We start from the raw sequence: 18,733 nt of genomic DNA, 5'->3' as shown, positions 1-18,733 counted from the left end.
CCTTTGTTGGCAATGACAGAGGTCAAACGTTTTCTGTAAGTCTTCACAAGGTTTTCACACACTGTTGCTGGTATTTTGGCCCATTCCTCCATGCAGATCTCCTCTAGAGCAGTGATGTTTTGGGGATGTTGCTGGGCAACACGGATTTTCAACTCCCTCCAAAGATTTTCTATGGGGTTGAGATCTGGAGACTGGCTAGGCCACTCCAGGAAATGCTTCTTACGAAGCCACTCCTTCGTTGCCCGGGCGGTGTGTTTGGGATCATTGTCATGCTGAAAGACCCAGCCACGTTTCATCTTCAATGCCCTTGCTGATAGAAGGAGGTTTTCACTCAAAATCTCACGATACATGGCCCCATTCATTCTTTCCTTTACACGGATCATCGTCCTGGTCCCTTTGCAGAAAAACAGCCCCAAAGCATGATGTTTCCACCCCCATGCTTCACAGTAGGTATGGTGTTCCTTGGATGCAACTCAACATTCTTTGTCCTCCAAACACGACGAGTTGAGTTTTTACCAAAAAGTTATATTTTGTTTTCATCTGACCATATGACTTTCTCCCAATCTTCTTCTGGATCATCCAAATGCTCTCTAGCAAACTTCAGACGGGCCTGGACATGTACTGGCTTAAGCAGGGGGACACGTCTGGCACTGCAGGATTTGAGTCCCTGGCGGCATAGTGTGTTACTGATGGTAGGCTTTGTTACTTTGGTCCCAGCTTTCTGCAGGTCATTCACTAGTTCCCCCCGTGTGGTTCTGGGATTTTTGCTCACCGTTCTTGTGATAATTTTGACCCCACGGGGTGAGATCTTGCGTGGAGCCCCAGATCTAGGGAGATTATCAGTGGTCTTGTATGTCTTCCATTTCATAATAATTGCTCCCACAGTTGATTTCTTCAAACCAAGCTGCTACCTATTGCAGATTCAGTCTTCCCAGCGTGGTGCAGGTCTACAATTTTGTTTCCGGTGTCCTTTGACAGCTCTTTGGTCTTCGCCATAGTGGAGTTTGGAGTGTGACTATTTGAGGTTGTGGACAGGTGTCTTTTATACTGATAACAAGTTCAAAAACAGGTGCCATTAATACAGGTAACGAGTGGAGGACAGAGGAGCCTCTAAAAGAAGAAGTTACAGGTCTGTGAGAGCAAGAAATCTTGCTTGTTTGTAGTTGACCAAATACTTATTTTCCACCATAATTTGCAAATAAATTCATTAAAAATCCTACAATGTGATTTTCTGGATTTTTTTTCTCATTTTGTTTGTCATAGATGAAGTGTACCTATGATGGAAATTACAGGCCTCTCTCAACTTTTTAAGTTGGAGAACTTGCACAATTGGTGGCTGACTAAATACTTTTTTGCCCCACTGTATATTCTCCATTCTATCAATACATTATATATTCTCCATTCTGTTTCCATTCTATCAATATATCATATATTATCCATTCTATCAATACATTATATATTCTCCATTCTGTTTCCATTCTATCAATATATCATATATTATCCATTCTATCAATACATTATATATTCTCCATTCTGTTTCCATTCTATCAATATATCATATATTATCAATTCTATCAATATATCATATATTATCCATTCTATCATACATTATATATTCTCCATTCTGTTTCCATTCTATCAATAAATCATATATTATCCATTCTGTCAATATGTCATATATTATCCATTCTATCAATATATCATATATTATCCATTCTATCAATATATCATATATTCTCCATTATCTGTTTCCATTCAATCAATATAGCTTCATTACCCCACCCCATTTTCTCCACGAATAATTTATCCACTATGTCCCCCTCCCTCCGCCTTCCCCCCTGCTCGTCCAATGAAAATCAGATATTTCATCCCACTATAGTGTCCTAGCCAACCAGGACAGTCCTAGTGTACCATGTGACCTGAATTCCCTCCCCCTTGTCTCAACACAGATGGGGTGGACTTCGATTCAGACGTGGGCAGCACAGAGAGATTCAACGCGATGGGATGCGGTGAGAATGCCACTGTGGCAGTCTTCAAGGTTTCCGTCTACAGTTGAAAAAATTGATGCTCATTATCAAATAACACCGTTTTTTATTAAGAGCTTTAATCCTGCCTCTTTGCAGGAATGGAAATGATTCGTAAGTATAGCAATAATTTATTTGGTGCCTAAATTATTCCGTTTTTATTTATTTTCAAGGAAATTAATATGCATGTTTCGATTGAAAAAGAAAAGGAAAAACATATTCCAAATGATGTAGCATATTTTATATTTGTTTATAAACACCCCAAAATAATATAACCCATTGTATGCTATTGTTTACCATGGATGCAAAATAGTTTGGGTTTGCTCACCTTCTCTGAATTAGACTACAATTGTATTGAGAAAAAATAGTATTAATACAATTAAACTATCCATTGATATGACTTAACCGGTAACCGGTGGGGAAACTCGTTGTTTTAGCACTTCCTTAAATAAATTAATAAATGCGCTAAACTCAAGAAGGGTACGTATCCGCCCGCCCGTCTGGGATCCGCACGCTCGAGCTCCTATTATTGGTGGCTGTAAAGAACATCTCTAAATTACATCAGCGCACGTGAATCCTTCCAACCTGCCTAAAGAAAATGTGTTTTTCTGAGAGTATGGGGCCTATGCTACCTAGCCTAAATGTCAGAATAATTGTTCACTATCTAGCATATTTTGTAAAGATTATTTCTGGCATATCTGCGCACATCGGACAATGCAATTTTCACGGAAAGTTCCGGATCAGCCTATAGGCCTATATGTGAAAGTTTTTCTCTTTTTGTTTGGGTTGAATGTAATCCAAGAAATCAATGAATTTAAACTTCAACCATTGTTTTTATATTTTTATCTTCTCAAAGTACGGGTTGCAATTGCAGGAGAAGCCGCAGCATTTTAATCAAGGTGTGAACCCTGGAACCAGTCAGATTAAACCTGTCTGGCACAGTGGGCATTGGATTTAAAGTAGCAATAAAAACCACAACCTAACCTAGAGTTTATCAGGGATATAATGAAGCAAACCTAAAGAGAGCCTCATGGTCTGGACAATGGGGTTTACACCATCTTTGTTTATGTCAGTACACCTCCCTCGACCAAACACAGCCCAGCCGAGTCGAGAGACACCTGAATCCCAGACTAACAATCAACAGAGCCTTCCTCCCTCGGTGTGTCTGAAAGCAGTGTCTACCGTGTACCCCTCCCCCATTACCGCACAGTCACAGCTCCGCACGCAATGTTCTCTAGCTGGCGCGTCGAGTTGTCAATGGAACAGGGCGCGGAACGGTGGCCCTGCGGGCACACCTGCGCAGACTCAGTCAGGTCTTCATTTAAAATCATGTGGTCAGAGTTAGATCAAATCATAGAAGAGCCTTCGGGTAGCATAAGACTGTCATGAATGATTGCAGTTGACAAATTGCTCACTCACAAGGAGGAGAGCTTGTCCCTGAAGTTTTTGAGATTGGAGGACAGATAGGACCCATGTTGCGCACTAATTGCGGGATTTTAACTGATATGCTACGGGTTATCAGGCTACCGTTCTGTTAACATCTGTCTATAATCGCTTTAAAATGCTGATAGAAATGAAGAAATTGTATTTTATTTAAATGTTATATAAATACTTTCCTATCCATTAATGTCTCAGAAATGTGAATTTTAAGCTATGAATCTGGACTTAAATTAAATATTTAGATGCATTTTTTATCTGAAAGAAACCCCACTGCCTACCATGCTGGATGCTGAGGCTCCTTCTCTCTTTATCTCTCTCTCTCTTTATCTCTCTCTCTCTTTATCTCTCTCTTTATCTCTCTGCCTGCATTCACAGTGCCAAGCCCCAAAGTGCCTTAAGGTTAATGAGGCAATCTTCATAAATTATTTTGCCATCTGGAGATGCTTCGTGGCAGCAAGATCCTGTAAAGTGAAGAATGTTTGCACAGAGTGCCCAAACTTTTATGAACAAATTCACGCATGCCAATATCTTTTTTGTTTGTTGTAATGGCTATTCTATTGATGACAGCATGCTACAAATAATGACAATTATGGAGTATTTTTAGCAGTAGGTAAGCATAGTACAGAATAGTACACAAATGCTGTCTATTACTATGTGCAGTGGTGGTGGTGGTGGTATTACGGTCATTAGGATTTAGGCTCTCCTCACAGGGCTAAATGACACTTAATTCATTTTAGCATCCTCTGTTGTCTGCCCAGGAACAACAGAACAGGACATCCTAATCATTCAAGATGTAGAGGAGGAGGAGTGTGTGTGTGTGTGTGTGTGTGTGTGTGTGTGTGTGTGTGTGTGTGTGTGTGTGTGAGTGTGTGAGTGTGAGTGTGTGTGTGAGTGTGAGTGTGAGTGTGAGTGTGAGTGTGAGTGTGAGTGTGAGTGTGAGTGTGAGTGTGAGTGTGTGTGTGAGTGTGTGAGTGTGAGTGTGAGTGTGTGTGTGTGTGTGAGTGTGAGTGTGTGTGTGTGAGTGAGTGCCTGTGGATCTGCCAATATGAGGGGGAGGTAGCTTTGCTTTGGGAGGAAATGGTTTTAAACAGGCAGGATATTTTATATAAAAGGGTTACATTTGAAATTTGGATGAAATAACCCCATCCTGTCTTTCTCCTGAAGAGGAGGGGGGAGGAGGGGGGAGGAGGGGGAGGCAGATGTGTTCTGGTTTATCTCTTCCACCTGTGGCAAATGATGGCTCATTTCTTCTCACTGGAGGGAGTGCACAGTATATAGGCCCAGTATGTGTGCTGGGTTGGAATGGGCATTCTCTAGTCACAACAGTAGAGAACTGGAATGGGCATTCTCTAGTCACAACGGTAGAGAACTGGAATGGGCATTCTCTAGTCACAACAGTAGAGAACTGGAATGGGCATTCTCTAGTCACAACAGTAGAGAACTGGAATGGGCATTCTCTAGTCACAACAGTAGAGAACTGGAATGGGCATTCTCTAGTCACAACAGTAGAGAACTGGAATGGGCATTCTCTAGTCACAACAGTAGAGAACTGGAATGGGCATTCTCTAGTCACAACAGTAGAGAACTGGAATGGGCATTCTCTAGTCACAACAGTAGAGAACTGGAATGGGCATTCTCTAGTCACAACAGTAGAGAACTGGAATGGGCATTCTCTAGTCACAACAGTAGAGAACTGGAATGGGCATTCTCTAGTCACAACAGTAGAGAACTGGAATGGGCATTCTCTAGTCACAACAGTAGAGAACTGGAATGGGCATTCTCTAGTCACAACAGTAGAGAACTGGAATGGGCATTCTCTAGTCACAACAGTAGAGAACTGGAATGGGCATTCTCTAGTCACAACAGTAGAGAACTGGAATGGGCATTCTCTAGTCACAACAGTAGAGAACTGGAATGGGCATTCTCTAGTCACAACAGTAGAGAACTGGAATGGGCATTCTCTAGTCACAACAGTAGAGAACTGGAATGGGCATTCTCTAGTCACAACAGTAGAGAACTGGAATGGGCATTCTCTAGTCACAACAGTAGAGAACTGGAATGGGCATTCTCTAGTCACAACAGCAAGAGTAGAGAACTGGAATGGGCATTCTCTAGTCACAACAGTAGAGAACTGGAATGGGCATTCTCTAGTCACAACAGTAGAGAACTGGAATGGGCATTCTCTAGTCACAACAGTAGAGAACTGGAATGGGCATTCTCTAGTCACAACAGTAGAGAACTGGAATGGGCATTTCCTAGTCACAACAGTAGAGAACTGGAATGGGCATTCTCTAGTCACAACAGTAGAGAACTGGAATGGGCATTCTCTAGTCACAACAGTAGAGAACTGGAATGGGCATTCTCTAGTCACAACAGCAAGAGTAGAGAACTGGAATGGGCATTCTCTAGTCACAACAGTAGAGAACTGGAATGGGCATTCTCTAGTCACAACAGTAGAGAACTGGAATGGCAAGTGTAGAGAACTGGAATGGGCATTCTCTAGTCACAACAGTAGAGAACTGGAATGGGCATTCTCTAGTCACAACAGTAGAGAACTGGAATGGGCATTCTCTAGTCACAACAGTAGAGAACTGGAATGGGCATTCTCTAGTCACAACAGTAGAGAACTGGAATGGGCATTCTCTAGTCACAACAGTAGAGAACTGGAATGGGCATTCTCTAGTCACAACAGTAGAGAACTGGAATGGGCATTCTCTAGTCACAACAGTAGAGAACTGGAATGGGCATTCTCTAGTCACAACAGTAGATAACTGGAATGGGCATTCTCTAGTCACAACAGTAGAGAACTGGAATGGGCATTCTCTAGTCACAACAGTAGAGAACTGGAATGGGCATTCTCTAGTCACAACAGTAGAGAACTGGAATGGGCATTCTCTAGTCACAACAGTAGAGAACTGGAATGGGCATTCTCTAGTCACAACAGTAGAGAACTGGAATGGGCATTCTCTAGTCACAACAGTAGAGAACTGGAATGGGCATTCTCTAGTCAGAACAACAGTAGAGAACTGGAATGGGCATTCTCTAGTTACAACAGTAGAGAACTGGAATGGGCATTCTCTAGTCACAACAGTAGAGAACTGGAATGGGCATTCTCTAGTCACAACAGTAGAGAACTGGAATGGGCATTCTCTAGTTACAACAGCAAGAGTAGAGAACTGAGGGAAGTTTGACAGGCTGAGACAGTCCATCAAACTGTCAATGAATATTCAGAATTAATATAAACCCTTTTATTTTTAGGAAAATTACATCCTTATCCAGATCACTGTCATCTATTAATTTTTTGGGATAGAATTACATCAAAACAACTGAACTACATAGATTAATTCATTATATCTTGAAAAGCATTTTTTGGGGGGGTCATCAATTTCATGCAGCCTTATATACTTTCAGTGCAGTTTTAATTTGCTAACGTGCTCATGCTAGTCGTCAATTGCTTCACCAGCACATGATCACATTATTGAAGACATCCCCCTCCTTACCCCACGTGGCCCTGCGTCTGTCCACAGGAAGGATATGAAACACACACTTCCTTCTCGTTGGGCTTTCTACCCCAAACCGAATAATTTAAACATAAGATCAAATTTGTCATCCACCGTCGCCTAGTCACCTGTCATCTGGATGAGATAGAAAAACAACAGGAAGCCCCATGGAGAATAATGTACAGTACTCGTCTCTACCTCCAGCATTGAAGCAGTCAGAGGCAATGAGCTGGTCTCATCCTTTATGTATTTGCACCATCCCTCTAGAGTGAAACAGGGAGAGTTTTAAAAAAACAAGATATTTCAGTACCAGAGATGGATGCTATAACTATTGTATAAAAGCCAACCACGGAATGAATCTATCAAGTTATTATTATTATTATTTTATAACTTCACAACCCTTTCTATCTGAGGCCTAACATGACTATATTGTACTACTATATTGTACTACTATATTGTAGTTGGACTGTTTAATTAAAGGGGGGTTAAGGGTTAAATGAATGAGGTAATGGAAGAAGCTCTGCACTGTGCCCTGGGCTTTAGCCTTCTCCTCAGTATAGATTACTGTGTCACCTCTGAACTCGTACCTCTTGTTTAGCCAATGGACTGAGGTCACCTTCAGGTCTACCCCTACAGCTAGCCAGGTGTCCCTCTTGTGTCATCACTCCGGTTCCCAGGAGCGGATTGGTTAGATTGTGCCATTTAACCTTTGACATTTGGACCCTTTGACCCTTTGTTGTAAAAGCTGTCAAGGTCAGTATGAAAATGGAATATCTCACATAACTGAAAGATGAAGTCAGTTACTCACTTTCAAACTCTAAGCGTGCGTGTGTGTGAGAGCCTCCTATATTTATTTGACAGACGACCCGTATAACAGCCCGGTGACCCATCATAAGGATGTTAAAGGTAACCCCCCACCCCCACCCACACACACACACCTCCTCAACTCTCAACTCACCGACCCCACACGCCCTCTCACCTCACCGACCCCACAGACCCTCTCACCTCACCAACCTCTCACCTCTCACCTGGTGGAATCCGAGTGGCTAAGTTGTGTCTAAAAGCATCTGCTCTCTAAAACTGATGCAGTGTGTGAGAGTCACCTTTCATTCCCCTTGACACCTTATGGTGAACTCTATAACACTGAATGAACTGATGGACACGACAAGTCTGGTTAATTCATCAAAAACAGATTTAGGCAAGTCAGTTAGGAACAAATTCTTATTTTCAATGACGGCCTAGGAACAGTGTGTTTACTGCCTGTTCAGGGGCAGAACGACAGATTTGTACCTTGTCAGCTCGGGGTTTGAACTTGCAACCTTTCGGTTACTAGTCCAACACTCTAACCACTAGGCTACCCTGTCAGATAGCAGGAATGCAGTAGAGGAAAAAGGGTGGAATGGTAGAGAGTTATTTTCACAGCAAACTTGAGCCACCAATTTGCAGCTTGTGAAATCAAGCAACATAGAGCTGCTGATTGGTTAGGACATGGAGATTCAAGGCAGGCCTGTGTTACTGTCTCTACCACCATCTCGGCAGGATACTCATTCATTTAATAATGAGGTACTTTACTCTCCCCGTGCTGTCTTTAAAGTAACCAGACAAGCATCTCTGAGGTTATGTCTGAATTCAAATGGGCCAGCTACAAACCCTGTCAGTATTGACTATTAGAATGCATTATGGAATCAGAGTCTATACCATACTTTCACCATTGGGGTAAATTCCTTTTGGAAGTTTTGGAATCTCTCCCATTGTTCCAAAAGAAACTGGGGGTTGCATATGGAAGCAGGAACGGCAGGAAATGACAGGCATTCTTTGTGGAAGATTCAAAAATAAACTTGGGTCCTCGCTTCCTGCTGGAGTAGAGGGGGAAACCAGAAGACAGGAGCGTTACTGTCTTCTGTGAAATGAACTCTAGAACCTTTTAGGTGACGTTTTAGTCCTTGTTAAGTCACTTGCCCTAATTTTCCCTGTACACTTATACGAAGTATAATAGCAGCCTAATGGATATATTGACTATTCCGTCTGGATCAGTTTGAAAGCCTATTTTCTATCAAATCAACTGATACTCCATATGTCTTCATATTTGGACATTTTTATAGTCATAGACCTTCTATGATTCTGTTAAGCAGTAAGCTTATATGTCCTATTGGTTTTCATTCCAGTAGTAGAACTAACTTGTATGCCTCCATTCACCCCCATTCGTCCTCTTTCGTCCTTATTTGTCTCTCATTTTCCTTACTGCATAGCTCCATCGGTATGTTACTTTATGAGGTGTTACAGTACAGTATCGTAGCCAAGACATAGCTGGCTGTAAGTTATACACTGTAAAGCTTTACATTCAGTTGGTGGTTGAGGGCGGAGCCTCACCCCTCCTAGTTTCACAAACCCCTCTGGTGCTGCTGAGCTGCCAGGAAAGTGAGTGTAGAAACGAAAGAATAAAAACATTTGACTCCCTTCTTTCACTCTCAATGTCCTCAGTGACACTCATAACTAGCGAGAGAGTATGTGTGTGTGGGTGTGTCTGAGAGAGAGATATTACTTTGGTCAAGAATGGTGAATTTCTACTGTAAAAAAAAGGTACATTTGGGCATTCATAAGCAACACAAAATGCTTTTCTTTACATGAAGAAATCTTTCAAAATACAGCTGGCCCTAGTCCTGAATCTGAAGCTCCTGTACCATTCGTTGTCATTCCATACTGACTACATGGACACATGGTTTACATGGAATAAAATGTCTCTCTCTCTCTCACCTAACCTTTCCTCCTAACATATGTACTAGATTTAATAACAGCTTTTATTTCACAAGCTCCTCCCTCTCCAGCTCTTCTTGCTTCCCACACACACACACACACACACACACACACACACACACACACACACACACACACACACACACACAAACCTTTCCCTCGTTCCTCTCCTCCTGTTATTTACGTCCATTGTGCCGGTAAGGGTAATAGTTCCTGGGTCTTTGACCAGCGTAGCGCGGCAGCCCACGGTTCCTTCCATCCTCCTCCAGACAAAGAGATTGCCTTGAGGAGAAGGATAAAAGGAAACGGGGCCTTGCAGCCACTCCTTTTTACAATGGCAGCCTCCTTGTAGAGCTTGTAGAACAAATGGCCCCTTTCCCGCTTCCCCATTTAACAAGCCTTGTGTGTGTTTGTGTCCCATGTGTGTTTTTGTGTCAGTGAGAGAGAGAGAGAGAGAGAGAGAGAGAGAGAGAGAGAGAGAGAGAGAGAGAGAGAGAGAGAGAGAGAGAGAGAGAGAGAGAGAATGTGTGTGTGTGCATTTGTGTGTGTGTGTGTGTGTGCATGTGTGTGCATGTGTGTGTGTGTGTGTGTGTGTGTGCGTGCGTGTGTGCATGTGTGCATGTGATAGATAGAGAGTGAGATAATCATATGTAGCATTTAGCCATTAGAATGCTAGGTGAAATTCATTCTGGTTTTCTGTTGGGCACAAAGCAGGTGGATAATCATGAGCATTTGCTTCTGCCTGTTTGGCTTCCTGCGTCAGATGTTCAGTCCTTTATTAAAGATTCTCCACAGTGAGCCCTTGCTGTTGTTTTGTTGTCTTGTGGTTGTTGAGTGGTGAGAGAGGCTGGTGAGAGAGGCTGGGAAATAACACTGTGTACGTAACAGTCTGGCTACACTATCAGGCCTCATACTCACTCAGCTAAGAGAATCATTATCAACAGCTTTGTATAGCACCTCAATATCCATAATGTCGCAAAGGAGGTTTAAAGTACAAAATCATTTAGGCCTACATCTCATTTTACATGTAGAAAAGACTAATCATCAGCTAAACAGCCAGTTTAAGTGTTTAGTGTCTGAGTCATACACAGGATCCAGAGGAGTATCAGATGTAAAACAAAATAACATGACATCCCAGTCTTAGCAGATAGACATTTATTTTGTTGTTCCAGTCTGTCTGTCTGTCTGTCTGTCTGTCTGTCTGTCTGTCTGTCTGTCTGTCTGTCTGTCTGTCTGTCTGTCTGTCTGTGTGTGTGTGTGTGTGTGTGTGTGTGTGTGTGTATTACAGTAGCCTTTGGGGAGGGTCAACCGCAGGAGTATTTTATGATCACAGACAACCTTCAGTCCTGAGACAACCTGAACCTAGAGACCTCTCTCTTCTGGCCCTCGTCTATAACATCATGAATTTCTTAATTTCCTCTGGCCAGCCTTGGGTGGATGTAAACGACATAGCTGAACAGTAGTTGTCTGTCAGGGTCTCTTTTCTGTCTGTCTTGCTGCCACCCTGGCCCCCCCCCATGCGGAGCCAGACGCTACAGATGTCTGAATTTTCAGTGCAAAAATGATTCAAATCTCAAATCTCACCCTATTCCCTATATATGGCACTACTTTTAACCTGAGCCAAAAGTCTAATAGTTTGGCTATAATTACGAAAGAGGCAGGTGTGTGGTTTGCCTATAATATGTCTATTAACCCACATCTCTGGCTTACACACAGTCAATGAAGAATAAACATATTTAGTAACTGCTTAAGACTGAACAGGCCATGTTCTGGGAGCTGTTGATGTCTTTTGTTTGATAGAGAACCTCATGTTGCTGAGGAGAATGAGTTGGAGAGAGGCCTCAGGTAAGAGGACATTCACATTCAGCTGGTGATCTGCGGCTTTTCATGAAGGGGCCAGGAACAAAGCAGGCACCTGCATGACACAACATTCCGAGGGGTTAAAAAGGTCAGAGGTCACAGGGCCAGTCACACGGTGGAATGAACGCAGTGACCCTCCTCCGTTATAGTTAGTGATTATAGACGTATAACATGGACTGAGACTGTTTCCTTTGATAGATAGGTAGATAGAGAGACTAACCCCTCTGTATGATCAAAGAATGACCTAACAGTGGAAGGAAATGTACATTGAACTGAAACAGGGCCCTGGTCTTGCGTGTTGTGTGCCACAGGCAATAACATCCACATGTTTACAAAGGCCAGACCCTCGTTAGTTAGTCAACCATCACACAGAACCATTCTCTCCACTCTCATCTGATTATGTCACTGTACTGTATCTAATGGCCACAGTACATGTAATCACTCTGATTAGGCCTAGTGCATAAGAAAGAAGGCAACTATTCAGTATATAATACGTGGATATATTTAAGGGGCTGTAAGAAGGTACTCCAGAACAGAAAAGCGGGTTTTCAGACTCTTATGAGAATACTAAAAGGGTAGCCAATGTAGTTATTTATTTTTTAAATGTATTTTTGGAAATGTATTTCTGGGGTAATTGGGCATATTTAAGAGGCTATTACTGAGAGGAAAAAATGTTTAAACACCACATCCAGAAAGCAGCCAATGTTTTTATGTTTCCTTTCTTTAGGATGTGTCTGCTTGTTGTGTGTACTATGTCTGAGTGAGGCTCTTCCAGGCAAACTGTTGGTCCGTAAGTCTGTAAGTCATTATCAATAGATGTATACAGTGTATTGGACATACTGTTCGGACATACATTAAAGCTTCGCCCACGGCAGACCACCCTAGACAGAGCAGTGGCGCTTCCTCTCGTCTTTTCATCGACTGGCCCTCAGGGAAGTGGTTTGGAGACTTCCTGCTTGGATGTACCATAACATTGGTGGAGACAATGGTCATTATTTAAATAAATATAAAACAACTGGGGGATTTGATCCAATTTGATCAGAAATGCGCATATTAATTCACATCTTTCTGTGTCTCCCTTTAGGTTCCTACAAGAATCAGCCATCGGAGAATCCGCAAAGAAGATTTCAAACGGAGGTAATTCGTCCCAGGACAGATACATAGGACTGGTTTCCCGGGCACAGATTAAGCCTAGTCCTGGAATATAAATCATTTTCAACTGAGATTCTACCATTTATCTCTGGGGTTTTCTGGTCCACCACTAGGCTTAATCTGTGTGTGAAAACGCATCTTAAAGTATAAAGGCTTGAACATGCAAATAGCCACAAATTGAAATGTCTTGTAGATTAAACACAAGGCTGTACTGTATGCATTCATTATTCAACAGTAACGAGACATACTGTAACACATTCCTTTGCTTCTTGTTTTTTTCCCTCAGTGTTTTTGTTTGCATAACACCCGCATAGATCCACTGGCTTATCCTCCTGACTATCATTATGCCTTGAGTTCATTTATCGTTTCCAGCAAAGAACAGTCAAAATAAATACCTCCCTTCCTGCCTGAAATGTAATAAAAGCCAAAGTTGTGGCAGCTGTGGAGTTTTTCCAAGATGGCCAACGTTACAAACAGAGGCTTTTATTTACTCTAGCAGCTGATGCCCCCCCTCTCTAAATCTCTGCTGTCTGAGAGGCAAAGTGTCCTGTATAGACTGGCAGAGAGACAGAGACACAATCATATTCATAAGAGAAGAGAATAACCAGAAACCATGGTTTGGACTGCGATAAGCGCTTTGCCCTGTGGTGTAATTATATAGTTATTTCAGAGGTTTATCTCTATCTTCATCAACATAGTTTTACAAGCATGTGTGTGTCTGTGTGTGTCTGTGTGTTCCCTCTGATCTATGTCATTGTTGCGACTCATATGCCTGCAGCTTGTCCCCTCATTCACCCCCCTTGACACACACACGGACACACACACACACAATCACCCCCAACACAATGGCAATATTCAGCTGTAGAACAGGGGTCCTCCCTCCGCCTCTAAGGGCGCGACATTGAACGGGGGAATGAAGAAATGCCTGGCTAACACTGAGGTTGCCATGGAGAAACCGTTTCTCTCCCCCACCCTGTGTCTGTTTCTTCTTTCAGGTCTCAACGGGGGGCAACAGGGGTGTGTCTGTGTGTGTGTGTGTGTGTGTGTGTGTGAGCGCGCGTGCACGCATGTGTGATTGAGAAGGGTTGCGCTAATATGGATTATTATGTCTAATTATAAGGCCTTGATCCTTTATATATATGTAACAGTCAGTGAATGGGGTGTCTACAAGGAGCCTGCTCTAAAATGAAGAGACTATGGGAAGAATGATCACCGTATTAGCATATTTGTCCAGAAGGCATTGTTGGAGCGGTAGCGTCCCATCACGACGTATGCTCCAGGTTGTGAAGTGTGGTATCAAGACTGTTACTCTATTAGCATGCAGTCCATTGGGCTTCCATTGTGGTAAAGCTACTAGCATGTTAGCATCTGCCAGTAAATGAGTTTCCCCAGAGCAGTGGGCACGCTAGGCTAGCACCCACCATGACGTCAACTCTAAGTCGATGAAAGAGATTGATGAATGAGCGCATTAGCATGTAGCATCATGACGTCAGCCTCAGTTCGTCTTGCTGGCCAGGAGGTTGGCAGGGGTCGTTTGTCCACCGAGCAATGACCTGCCAATGACAATGGGAGCGTTCAGTCGCGAAGGGAGAGGGAGACCAAACACACACACAGTCTTGCTCAGTCTCACTGCAGGGACAGCACAGTGTGAGTCCATCCTATTGTTCAACATGCAGCAAATCTATAAGCACTGTGACTGGAGGAGAAAATGGTTCCAACAATATCATTCTAACTCCAGAGTTCCATTTCCACAGGGTGTCCAGGGGTGCAGGCAGTAGAATAGAATAGTCCAACAATAGAATGTTATTGTCCATTGGTGGAGAAGGGGAATACATTTAGCTTCTTCCCAACCCCCTGAGACAACACACACAGCAGTGTATGTCTCACACTGTCTACACACCATTAGACACCTTCACAACAGTTATCAATGCAGACGATTCAAACCCTGCCTGTATCTGTATGAATGTATACGAATGAGTATACAGTATGTACATTAAATCTGCATTTGTTCACTGTGATGCAACAATACTAACCCTCTGCTGCTGTATTTAAGGGGCTGTTCAACAGTCGGTGACCAGACGCCTCAGATCCTGCATTCTTACCCTTCAGCTTTATGTTTGGTTATAAGGTTGTGGTAGATGTGCTGTAAACATCATTGACTTGTTGGTAGCCTGTTTTGCCAACAAACAACGAGAGAAAGCATTTCATTCTCTATGTTCCTCACTCACTCTAGTGGGGATGAATGCTATTTTATATTGCGGTGTCACAGAAACCAGGCAAGGGGGTTTTATTGAAGTGGGCTCTTGAGGCTCTAATTGAATAGAGCCCTGCGTGGTTTTTACATTTATGTGTGTCCTGTCTCCTGCTGTTCCCTTCTGTCCCCTGCTGTCCCTTCCTGTCCTGTCCCCTCCTGTCCTCTCCCTTGCTGTCCCTTCCTGTCCTGTCCCCTCCTGTCCTCTCCCTTGCTGTCCGTTCCTTTCCTGTCCCCTCCTGTCCTCTCCCTTGCTGTCCCTTCCTGTCCTGTCTCCATCCTGTCCTCTCCCTTGCTGTCCCTTCCTTTCCTTTCCCCTCCTGTCCTCTCCCTTGCTGTCTCCCTCCTGTCCTGAGTCCCTCCAGTCTCTCTCCTGTCCTGTCCCCTCCTCTTCTGTCTCTCTCCTGTCCTGTCCCCTCCTCTTCTGTCTCCCTCCTGTCTCTCCTGTCCTGTCCCCTCCTCTTCTGTCTCCCTCCTGTCCTGTCCCCTCCTGTCCCCTGCTGTCCTGTCTCCATCCTGTCCTCTCCCTTGCTGTCCCTTCCTTTCCTGTCCCCTCCTGTCCTCTCCCTTGCTGTCTCCCTCAAGTCCTGTCCCCTCCTATCTCCCTCCTGTCTCTCTCCCCTCCTGTCCCCTCCTATCTCCCTCCTGTCTCTCTCCCCTCCTGTCCCCTCCTATCTCCCTCCTGTCTCTCTCCCCTCCTGTCCCCTCCTATCTCCCTCCTGTCTCTCTCCCCTCCTGTCCCCTCCTATCTCCCTCCTGTCTCTCTCCCCTCCTGTCCCCTCCTATCTCCTTCCTGTCTCTCTCCCCTCCTGTCCCCTCCTATCTCCCTCCTGTCTCTCTCCCCTCCTGTCCCCTCCTATCTCCCTCCTGTCTCTCTCCCCTCCTGTCCCCTCCTATCTCCCTCCTGTCTCTCTCCCCTCCTGTCCCCTCCTATCTCCTTCCTGTACTGTCCCCTCCTATCTCCTTCCTGTCTCTCTCCCTCCTGTCCCCTCCTATCTCCCTCCTGTCTCTCTCCCCTCCTGTCCCCTCCTATCTCCCTCCTGTCTCTCTCCCCTCCTGTCCCCTCCTATCTCCTTCCTGTCTCTCTCCCCTCCTGTCCCCTCCTATCTCCTTCCTGTCTCTCTCCCCTCCTGTCCCCTCCTATCTCCCTCCTGTCTCTCTCCCCTCCTGTCCCCTTCTATCTCCTTCCTGTACTGTCCCCTCCTATCCTGTCTCCTTCCTGTCTCCCTCCTATTCCCCTCCTCTCCTGTCCCCTTCGCCTCCCCTCAGCCCAGCCCTCAGTAAGCACATCTGTCAGCGCTGTCAGGCTCACCCTCTCACTGCAGTCCCTTCCTGTCCTGTCCCCTCCTGTCCTCTCCGTCAGGCTCACCCTCTCACTGCTGTCCCTTCCTGTCCTGTCCCCTCCTGTCCTCTCCGTCAGGCTCACCCTCTCACTGCTGTCCCTTCCTGTCCTGTCCCCTCCTGTCCTCTCCGTCAGGCTCACCCTCTCACTGCTGTCCCTTCCTGTCCTGTCCCCTCCTGTCCTCTCCGTCAGGCTCACCCTCTCACTGCTGTCCCTTCCTGTCCTGTCTCCATCCTGTCCTCTCCGTCAGGCTCACCCTCTCACTGCAGTCCCTTCCTGTCCTGTCCCCTCCTGTCCTCTCCGTCAGGCTCACCCTCTCACTGCTGTCCCTTCCTTTCCTGTCCCCTCCTGTCCTCTCCCTTGCTGTCTCCCTCAAGTCCTGTCCCCTCCTATCTCCCTCCTGTCTCTCTCCCTCCTGTCTCTCTCCCCTCCTGTCCCCTCCTATCTCCCTCCTGTCTCTCTCCCCTCCTGTCCCCTCCTATCTCCCTCCTGTCTCTCTCCCCTCCTGTCCCCTACTATCTCCCTCCTGTCTCTCTCCCCTCCTATCTCCCTCCTGTCTCTCTCCCCTCCTGTCCCCTCCTATCTCCCTCTTGTCTCTCTCCCCTCCTGTCCCCTCCTATCTCCCTCCTGTCTCTCTCCCCTCCTGTCCCCTCCTATCTCCCTCCTGTCTCTATCCCCTCCTGTCCCCTCCTATCTCCCTCCTGTCTCTCTCCCCTCCTGTCCCCTCCTATCTCCTTCCTGTACTGTCCCCTCCTATCCTGTCTCCTTCCTGTCTCCCTCCTATTCCCCTCCTCTCCTGTCCCCTTCGCCTCCCCTTAGCCCAGCCCTCAGTAAGCACATCTGTCAGCGCTGTCAGGCTCACCCTCTCACTGCAGTCCCTTCCTGTCCTGTCCCCTCCTGTCCTCTCCGTCAGGCTCACCCTTTCACTGCTGTCCCTTCCTGTCCTGTCCCCTCCTGTCCTCTCCGTCAGGCTCACCCTCTCACTGCAGTCCCTTCCTGTCCTGTCCCCTCCTGTCCTCTCCGTCAGGCTCACCCTCTCACTGCTGTCCCTTCCTGTCCTGTCCCCTCCTGTCCTCTCCGTCAGGCTCACCCTCTCACTACAGTCCCTTCCTGTCCTGTCCCCTCCTGTCCTCTCCTCAGGCTCACCCTCTCACTGCTGTCCCTTCCTGTCCTGTCCCCTCCTGTCCTCTCCGTCAGGCTCACCCTCTCACTGCAGTCCCTTCCTGTCCTGTCCCCTCCTGTCCTCTCCATCAGGCTCACCCTCTCACTGCTGTCCCTTCCTGTCCTGTCCCCTCCTGTCCTCTCCGTCAGGCTCACCCTCTCACTGCAGTCCTGCGGTCCTGCTCACCTCGGTGAACATTCAACGCTGTCGGTGAGTTTGGTATGAATCACATAAAAACCATCGACCGTTGACTGTGCCCCGCGGCCTGCCCTGACCAAGACACCATAGAGTTGAAGAGAAGGTTATAAAGCTGATGGGTGAATACCTGCTGGATAGAAGTGGATGTGAACAAACACGTGGCTACCAGCTGTCTTTCCTTCTCTGACTACACCGTACAAACATACACACACCCCTCACACCCAACTACCCCCCCCATCCCCCATCTCTGCTACCCTGTTCCCTCCAAAGGCCCCTCCACTTCAAAGGTCACAATAAACATTCATTGCTGTCGCTGGGTTGGACTTTGTGGAAAAGCTCACTGAACAATGAGTGCAACTGTGTCCCAGACTGACATCGGATTTAATATCTCGGCAGGATGCACCATGTTCTCTCTCTCCCTCTATTCCCTCTCTCCCTGGCTCTGTATGTCTTCAGGGGAGCGAGAGAAAGACGTAAATAGAGTCTTCGTCTGTGACTGCTCCCTCATCTTCATCTTCCCCTCCTCTAATTGGAGGTTGTGTGTGCTGCGAGGGGGAAGGAAGCCGAGTGAATGTGTAATCATCTGGAGTCCCTTCTCCTTTAGCTGTTCCATCCCTCTCTTTTTATGCCTGTGTAATTATAGTGGGCTGTGTTAGCCCGGTGTGTGTGTGTGTGTATGTGTGTGTATGTGTGTGTGTGTGTGTGTGTGTGTGTGTGTGTGTGTGTGTGTGTGTGTGTGTGTGTGTGTGTGTGTGTGTGTGTGTGTGTGTGTGTGTGTGTGTGTGTGTGTGTGTGTGTGCGCGCGTGCACTGTATGCGTGCTGTGTTAGCTCGGTGTGCTGAGCGGCTCAAATGGCCCTTAGTAAAGCTGCCTGCCGCATCCTCAGCTGGAGTGTTCTGCTCCCTTCCTGTGTGTGTGCATTTGTGTGTGTGTGTGCGTGCGTGTGTGTGTGTTTGTGTGTGAGAAAGAGAACGAGAGAGATAGAGGGAGGAAGGGATGTGTGCAAAAATATATTGAATTCAGCCCTCTCAATCCACCTTCCAAATGTGT

At 45.7% G+C, this 18,733-nt stretch overlaps 1 protein-coding gene across 1 annotated transcript; it reads left to right on the top strand.

Annotated features, from left to right (window-relative positions):
- Window positions 1-1,997: 1,997 nt before the first annotated feature.
- Window positions 1,998-17,710, top strand: LOC135518979 (uncharacterized). The gene is made up of 2 exons (XM_064943976.1): window positions 1,998-2,138; window positions 12,663-17,710. The coding sequence occupies exon 2, from the start codon at window positions 15,077-15,079 to the stop codon at window positions 17,708-17,710; it is 2,634 nt and encodes an 877-aa protein (XP_064800048.1). The 5' UTR covers window positions 1,998-2,138; window positions 12,663-15,076.
- Window positions 17,711-18,733: the final 1,023 nt, after the last annotated feature.

The sequence above is a fragment of the Oncorhynchus masou genome, chromosome 3, assembly GCF_036934945.1.
Source record: "Oncorhynchus masou masou isolate Uvic2021 chromosome 3, UVic_Omas_1.1, whole genome shotgun sequence".
NCBI classification, from domain to species: Eukaryota; Metazoa; Chordata; class Actinopteri; order Salmoniformes; family Salmonidae; genus Oncorhynchus; species Oncorhynchus masou.
This window is presented reverse-complemented; position numbering and strand designations above follow the sequence as displayed.